The 7,606-nt window shown below is 69.9% G+C and overlaps 2 protein-coding genes across 2 annotated transcripts in view; one reads left to right on the top strand and one right to left on the bottom strand.

Annotated features, from left to right (window-relative positions):
• Positions 1 to 2,049: 2,049 nt before the first annotated feature.
• Positions 2,050 to 6,734, bottom strand: CHLNCDRAFT_133282 (hypothetical protein; the record flags this gene model as incomplete). The annotated part of the gene is made up of 13 exons (XM_005851756.1): positions 2,050 to 2,188; positions 2,399 to 2,521; positions 2,684 to 2,793; positions 2,925 to 3,090; positions 3,209 to 3,445; positions 3,625 to 3,680; positions 3,915 to 4,053; positions 4,222 to 4,683; positions 4,908 to 5,197; positions 5,347 to 5,463; positions 5,637 to 5,730; positions 5,866 to 6,219; positions 6,439 to 6,734. 13 exons carry the CDS (start codon positions 6,732 to 6,734, stop codon positions 2,050 to 2,052), a joined length of 2,583 nt encoding a protein of 860 aa, XP_005851818.1.
• Positions 6,735 to 7,043: 309 nt separating this feature from the next.
• Positions 7,044 to 7,606, top strand: part of CHLNCDRAFT_133281 (hypothetical protein) — a gene marked incomplete at both ends in the record, with an annotated part of 1,402 nt that continues 839 nt past the window's right edge. Inside the window, 2 exons of the mRNA XM_005852088.1 lie at positions 7,044 to 7,088; positions 7,295 to 7,487. Of these exons, the coding sequence (XP_005852150.1) occupies positions 7,044 to 7,088; positions 7,295 to 7,487 (238 nt within the window). The remainder of the gene's footprint in view (positions 7,089 to 7,294; positions 7,488 to 7,606) is intronic.

Below are 7,606 nucleotides of genomic sequence, written 5' to 3'. Positions count from 1 at the left end.
GCAGCACGGGGGCGTCGCAGCGTGCCCCCGCCGCCGCCGCGCTGCCCCCCGGGCACGGCGGCGGCGGCAGCAAGCTTGGGCCCAAACGCCGTGCCGCCGAGTCCCGTGGCTGCGACCGTAGACCGTGGGCCGGAAACTGCGGCCGCAGCTCGGCGGCACGTGGTTCTGTTCAAATCGCCAAGCGTGCAGCAGCGCCGAACCACGCTTCCCGGCCTCGGCGCATGCCTTCAGGGGCCCCCTATCGCTGGGCACACCCCTCCAACACCGAACATGCGCCCGGGGGGGAGGGCGGCCCGGGCTGCCCAGGCCAAAGTGGGCCGCCCTCGAGCAAGAGGCGGCCGGTCTGTGTGCTGAATGAATGAATGGATGCGTACTACTGCAACGGCGCCTGCCAGGTGAGCTTGTCCAACCCCAGTGATGCCCTGCACTGTGCTAGGGCCAGGGCAGGGTCGCCTGGAGAGCAGCAAGCACCCAGCCAGTGGGGCCACCTCCTCCCCTCCCACCATCTGACGCCGACGCCTCGCCTGCAAACGCATGCACATGTGCAGGCTGCAAGAGCCGACTGCCTTTGCGGCAGCGGTGATGGTGGCTGCGGCGGCCTTTGCGGCGGTACGTGCCAGGAGGCCGCCTCGCCCCACCCTAGAATATCCCGGCATCATGGGCCTCGTCCGCCCTGCAAGGGTGCGCCTGCTGCACTGGCCCGGCTGGGGCGCCTGGGGCAGGCCCGCACGGCTAGGCCGCACCTCTGGGGCTGCACGCGGCATGCCCTGGCATGGTCTAGCCGCGTGCATGCTCATTGCCTGGTCTGCGCTGGGCCCTCCCTCTTGACTCGAAGCTTGCGCATGTACCCCGCCTGTACCGCTTGCAGAGCGAGGCTGTGGATGTGGACCCAGGGTACCGCATGGCGCTGGCCCGCACGCGGCAGGCCACAGCGGTGCTCAGGGCCCTGGGCTTCCTGCGGGCAGGCTCGCGCTCGAGGTGGGTGTGCACGCCGCCCAGGTGCCTGCAGCTGCCAGCTCCCGGGCTGCCTGTCATGCTGCCTCTCTTGCCGCCGGGCAGGGACAGCCCCCATCAGGCAGAGCCGCGCGGATGTGGCTGGAGCCTGCGCCTGCACACAACCCCTGCCACCCTGCACTGCACACTGCCTGCAGGGCGTGGCTGGAGGTGCGGCGGGCGCTGCACGAGCACAACGTCTGCCTGGAGCCGCTGGCAGGCGGGCTGCACTCCACGGCTGAGCTGGCGTCGCTGTACCGCCTGCTGCTGGAGGAGACGGCGCACCTGCCCACCGACTTTGCCATGCTGCTGCAGCTCAGGTGGGCCTGGGCAGCGAGGCTCTGGAGGCGCAGCAATGGCTGTTGGCGACCTGCACGCGCAGGCTTGCATCATGCAGGGATGCGCATCTATGCATGCTGGCCCCATGTTGGAGAGATACTGGGCCTCCAGCTGCCTGGCTCACGTGGCCTGCTGCCACCTGCCTGCCTGCCTGGCGCAGAGGGATGCTAGATCTGGAGTTTGAGCACGCCGAGGCGATAGAGGAGGAGGTGGCGGCGAGCCTGGCGCTGCGGCGGCAGGAGGCCCTGCGGTCGGAAGTGGTGCCGCTGCCTGCCGCCGTGCGGCTGCCAGCACTGACCTCGCACGCTGCCTGACTGCTCTCTCACCCTCTCACCGGGCCGTGACAGGCGACTGAGCTCTTACCGTGAACAGCCTTGATGTGATGTATCAACAGTCACTGTACTGTACATATGTAGTTCTCTTCTGTAGGTAGGATAGGCATCCACCATTTGCTTCATAGCCGCAGCTAATACGTTTTCTCGTTTTTTACACCGCACCCTGATGGCAGCACTTGCCCCTTTCATATCCCTGCTGTGTCGTGGCAGCTGTCCCATCGTGGCAAAGCTACTGTAAAGACAAGTCGCCCCGAGATTCCAATGAATGCTGCACCCTCCCCTCCTGTCCATGCGGCTGGCATGCTCGCCCTCCGTTTGAGCTCGCCTAAGCGGCCCTCCTAATTTGCTCGCCCTCAGCCGCCACCCTTGATGCACCAGCGCGTCAGCTGTCGCCGCTGGTGGGCTGCGCTGCCGGCGCTGGCGAGGCTGCCCGCTGCTGGCGCTGGTGGTTGAGCGGCGGCGGCGCGGTGCTCTTGAGCTTTGCCAGCGCCTCTGCCCTGGCCTCCTCCGCCAGCTCATCCCTGCAGGAGCGGAGGGGGCAGGGAAGGCAGCAGCCAGGTGGCACCAGCTTGCCAACGGCAAGCCCAGACAGAGAATAAAGGATGCGGGCCAAGGCCGGGGCTGCGCGATGCCGCGCCGAGCGCCAGGGCGCAGCGCGGGCGCAGCGTGCGTGCCTGTGCTGCGCCCTCCGCGCCGTGTCTGCCATCAGCCGCTCGAAGAAGGCCTCAAACTCCTCCCTGGCCAGCCGCTTGGTGGTGTCGGGGTAGAGCTGGCGCTGCAGGGCGGCCGCCTTGGCCTTGCGCAGCTCCAGGTCGTGGCGCGTGAAGGCGACAAACTGCTGGGCGCGCACCGCGCTGCAGGTGGAGGGGTGGGCGGGTGGGTGGCGGCAGTGGTGTGGTGTGTGAGGGTGGGCCGATGGGAGTGCAGCGCTGGGCTAAATGACCCACCTGTCACCAGCTGCCGCCACACTGCCCGGCTTCAGAGTGCTGTCCTGCTGCGCTCCCCGGCCAGCTCACCGCCAGGCCATGACCAGCTTGCGGTAGCCGCCCAGCCCCTCCAGCAGCGCCACCTCGGCGGGCCGGCACGCCGCCAGCAGATCCACAGTGTCCCCCACATGGTCGCCTGGCTGCAGCGGGGAGTGGAGGAGGGAGCAGGCGCAGGGGCAGCGGCGGCTAAGAGAGGAGTCACCACCAACTCCCAGCAAGCCGCCACCGCCTGGAGAAGTCTGTCGGCCAGCGCTGGCGCATACGCCTGCACCCCCCTTGCCTGCGGGAGCTCCTTCTGCTGCGCCGCCGGCTGCGCGTAGTTGCGCCTGCCCGCGGCCTGCTGGGCCGCCGCCGCCTCTGCCGCCGCCTTCTGCTCATCCAGCGCCGCCTGCAGCGTCACATTGTGCTCCCGCTGCAGCTTGTCCAGCCCATCCAGCCTGCACACGCACGGGAGGCGGGCAGAACACCATGCCTCACACTTGGCGGCGTGTCTGTTCCTCCCCGACCGCTCGCTGCCAGCCCAGCCGCCGACCCAGGCTGGCGCCCGCCCCTCACCTCCACTCCGGCCCCTGCCAGTCCACGCCGCTCTTGCCCCGCTGCCGCGCCTCCTGCAGCGCCGCCGCCCGCCGCAGCAGCGCCCTGAGCAGCTCGTCGCAGGCGGCGGCCTCCTCTCCGGGCGCCACCTCCAGGTCCGCCGCCGACCAGCCCAGCAGGGCAAAGTGGCGCTGCGCCGCCGCCAGATCCGCCTTCTCCTGCTGCTCAGCGCTGTTGCCGGCCTCCAGCTTGAAATACCTGTGGTGGGCAGGCAGGCAGGCAGGCAGGCAGATGGGTCAGGCATGGCCTGGCAGGGCAGGCAGGGAAGGGAGGGAGGCACGTGCCACCTGGCGCAGCGCGCAGCAGACCTCGCAGCGTCACCCGCCGCACCGCTGCGCCTGCCAGCCGGCCCGGCCTGCACAGCCGCAGCCACTCACTTGTCCTGCAGCTCGCGCAGGCGCCCCTCCCTGGTGGACAGGTCGTGCTGCAGGCGCTGCATGAATTGCGTGCTGCATCCATGCGGGCAGGGGCAGGGGATGGCGGCTTTGCGGATGCATCGTGCAGCTGATCGGCTCGAGTCCTTGCAGGTGGTGGGCTTTTGTCGGCAGGTGAACCAGGCAGGCGAGGCAGGCAGGCAGCTGGCCGGGCAGCATGCGACGCCCCCTTGCCTGCGCAGCGCCCCGGCCAGCCTGCCCGCCTTCTTGGCCGCGCTGCCCAGCCTGCGCACCGCCGCCACCGCGTCGTTGCTGAGCCCCCACTCCTGCTGCAGCGACACGGCGGCACCGTCGCAGGCCTCCGCCACCCGCGCCTCCTCCCCGCTGCCCAGCGCCTCAGCCAGCTCGCTGCTCTTGGCTTCCACTACCTCCCTGCAGCTCAAAGGTGCTGGGGTGTGTCGGTGGGAGAGTGGGAGGAGCAGCGCTGTTGTACACAGAGGCTCCGGCTGTGGCCAGGGCACCACTTCAAAGGCGGACCCTGCGCCTGCACCAGCGGCTGCCTTCACACCTCCCCGGCACCCAGCAGCTGCCGGGCCTCACCTGATGAACTGCACATCCCTCATGCCCCGCTCCTGCTCCGCCAGCTGCTTGTCAGCGCCTCCCACGTACCGCCCCGCCTGGCGCGCCGCCGCTGCCGCCTTGCCCTGCCGGCTCGCGATGTCCTTGCTCAGCCGCTCCAGGAAGCTGCTGCCGCCGCCGCCCTCGGCGGCCTGAGCCTCCATGATGCGCCGCGACACGCGGCTCATGGGGCTGCCGCCGCCGCTGCCGCTGCTGCCGCTGCCGGGTCGCACGTCGGGGCTGACGGCCCTGGGGCGCGGCTTTGGGGTCTGCCGGCCCGCTGGCTGCCAGGCCACCGCGCCGTGCAGATCCAGGGCGTGGCAGTGCTGCTGTGCCGCCGCCGCCTCCCACCCAATCTCTCGGTCGATCTCCCAGATGGAGGCTTGCAGCTTGCGCACCTCCTCCGATGCCTGCCCCACCACCCGCATCGCCTGCTCCGCCGCGCTGCAGGGCAGGGCAGGCCCAGCAGGCACCAGGGTCACAGGGCGAGGGAAGCTGCCGGCGCAAGGCTCTGGTGTGGCAGATGTTGACCTGGCAGCCAGATTGTGAGCATACACAGCAAGGCAGCAAGGCCAGCTCGCGGCAAGCATCAGCACGACGGCCAAGTCAGGCCTGCCTTCCCCAGCGCGGCTGCCAATTAGACACCCCGCCAGGCGCAGCCTACTCACACTCTGCGGTGCGCCTCCCGGCTCTCTGCCTTCTCCAAGTCCCGCAGCAGCCGCGCGCGCTGCGCATACGCCCGCTGCAGGCTGCAGTCAGCCAGCCTGGGCGGCGGCGAGGCCGGCCTGCTGCCCGCGGGGCTGCCCCAGTCTGCGCTGTACTCGCCCTCTGCCGCCGCCTGCCCCTGCGCCTGCCCCTGGGCCCGCTGCTGCAGCTGCTGCCGCCAGTACTGCTCCAGGTCGTTGACGGCGTCCAGCAGCCCCTCGCGGTGCCCCAGCGGCCCTATGCCAACCTCGCTCTGCACCCCAGGGAGAGCACACAGCGCCTCTGGGGCCGCAGGCAGGCAGGGCAGGCCACACACACGCACACACACACACTCTCACCACACACAAAGCTCTTCAGGGCTCAGCATGCCTGCCAGCCGCCCCAGGGCCAAGCGCACCGCACCTTGAGCTCCTCGCTTGTGAGGCGCAGCAGCAGCGCGCCGCCGACGGCGTGGTGCACCAGCTTGCGCCGGTACTGCCCCAGCCCAATCAGCTCCGTCCAGTCGCACACCTCCCGCACCTGCGGGCGGAAGCGGTGGGGGGCCGACACAAGAAGGGAAATTGACAGGTGGGCAGGCGGACATGGGCAGGTGGTCATCATTGTGCTGAATTGTGCAGGTACCCGCAGAGGCAGGTGCATACAGAGGCTGCAGGCATTGGGGCCAGCTGCGGCCTGCCGGCGGGCAGACTGACCGTCCACTCTGCGGGGTCCCGGCACATCTGCTTGGACACGCGTGCCTCCAGGGCCTCCTGGGTGCGGGCCTCTCCTGGGAAGGGGCTTGGCGGCCTGCAACCCATGGGAGCCACACAGCAGGCAGGCAGGCAGAAAAGGATGAAATCCACCGCAAGCATGCGCACTGGAGCGGCGCAGCAGATGCAAAGGCTGCAAGGCAAGCGGCAGCTCGAGCGGCGGCCAGCTCACCGCGTCGGCTGCTGCTGCTTGTGGGGCGAGGCGGAGCAAGGCCTGCTGTGGGCTGCCGACGCAGAGCGCTTGGCCTCTGTGGCGGCTGTGGCGGCCAGGTAGCCCAGGCGCGAGGCAGTGCGCGAGGGCGGGCTGCTGGGCGAGCAACGCCCGGAGGAGGGGCGGCTGCTGGGCTTGCTGCTGCCGCTGCCGCTGCCGGGGCTGGCGCCAAGCTTGCGCACTGGCCCCGCTGCTGCCCTGGCGCTTGCAGTGCCAGCTGCAGTGGTGGTGGTGCGGACCGTGCTGCTGGGGCTGCTGGGCCGCTGGCTGTTCTCAGCCTCGAAGCCGTCGTCTGAGTAGCCGTCTGGGGAGGCGCTGCAGGTGCTGGCAGGTGGCTGCTGCGCACCCCTCGTGCTGCTGGCTGCCGCTGCTGGTGATGGTGCTGCCCCTGTAGGTTTCCCATGCCTGGTGTCAGCCTGCCCTCCCGCTCTGCTGCCCCTGCGCTCAACCACCGGTGGCGGCGGCAGCGCTGGCGGCGGCCCTGCTGGCGCTGCCGTCTGTTGCGGAGCTACATGCGGCGCTGCGCCGTCCCACCTGGCTGTGGCATCCACATGCACAGTGGTCAGCGCAATGCCGCCATGCTTGCCAGCCGACACAGGGGCCAGGCCGGTGGGGCTGCGGGTCAGCACGCCATCGGCCGACTGCTGGCGGGGCGCTGCGGGGCGGCTGGCGCTGCGCGCCCCGTGGCCCACCGTGCGCCTTTCCAGTCCCCTCAGCTCGCTATCTACGCTGACGCTGTCACTACTCAGCGAGTCTTCAGCCCCCGCCCCTCCCCTGCTTGAGGGCAGCAGCTGCGGGGGGATTCGCAGCGCTAGGGAGGCTCGCTCCATTGCTGCTTAGTGCACAAACGCGTCCGCTGCGGCTACTGGCGCTGCGGGGAAGGCCAACCAAGGAACCCCATGCGGCTATGACCGCCTCCGCTTCCCTCCCGGGCGCTGGAAGATGATAGTGGTTTGCTGGAGAGTGTCGGCTTGCAGCGGAATTGAGTAACGGGAGCCACAGGGCAGCTGTTGTGACTTGGTCTCTGCGCCTCCTTGCCAATTTCGCGGCTGGAAAACACGCTGCTTGCACCCCTCCGTCCCTGCTTGCTCCACACTCACTGCGGGACGCCCGTTCTTAGGCAGCGCTGCAGCCCTGCCATGGCGGGACTACCTGCACAGGTTGAGGTAGACCACACCTTCAAGGTGGGCCTCCACGCCGGCTGTGATCACCGCAGGGGCGGGGCAGGCGCCGCCGACAGGCAGAGGCAACGATTGCCGCCGCTCCCGCCATTGCGTTCGCTCACCGCCGCTGCCGGCGCCACCATCGCGGCTGCCAGTCCCCTGCCAGTCCCCGGGTTGACCGCGCCTGCTCCCTGCCCTGCACACACAACGGCACCGCCCCTGTGCAGATCCTGCTGGTGGGCGACAGCGGCGTGGGCAAGTCGAGCCTGCTGCTTCGCTTTGCCACGGGCGGGTTTGAGGAGCTGGTCCCCACCATCGGGGTCGACTTCAAGGCCAAGATCATCGAGCTGGGGGGCAAGAGGATCCGCCTCACCGTGTGGGACACGGCGGGGCAGGAGCGCTTCCGCACGCTGACCAGCTGTGAGTGGGTGCCGGCCAGCTGCGCAGTCGGGACGCATGCAGCTCCAGCCCGCCAGCCTCGAGGTGCCGCTCTCCTTTGCCCGCTGCTCCCCCTCCCTCCCCCACCCGAAACCCCTCTC

Source organism: Chlorella variabilis, assembly GCF_000147415.1.
Source record: "Chlorella variabilis unplaced genomic scaffold CHLNCscaffold_1, whole genome shotgun sequence".
Taxonomy (NCBI): domain Eukaryota; kingdom Viridiplantae; phylum Chlorophyta; class Trebouxiophyceae; order Chlorellales; family Chlorellaceae; genus Chlorella; species Chlorella variabilis.
Note: the sequence above shows the minus strand (reverse complement) of the source record. Positions and strands in the feature narration are given on the sequence as shown.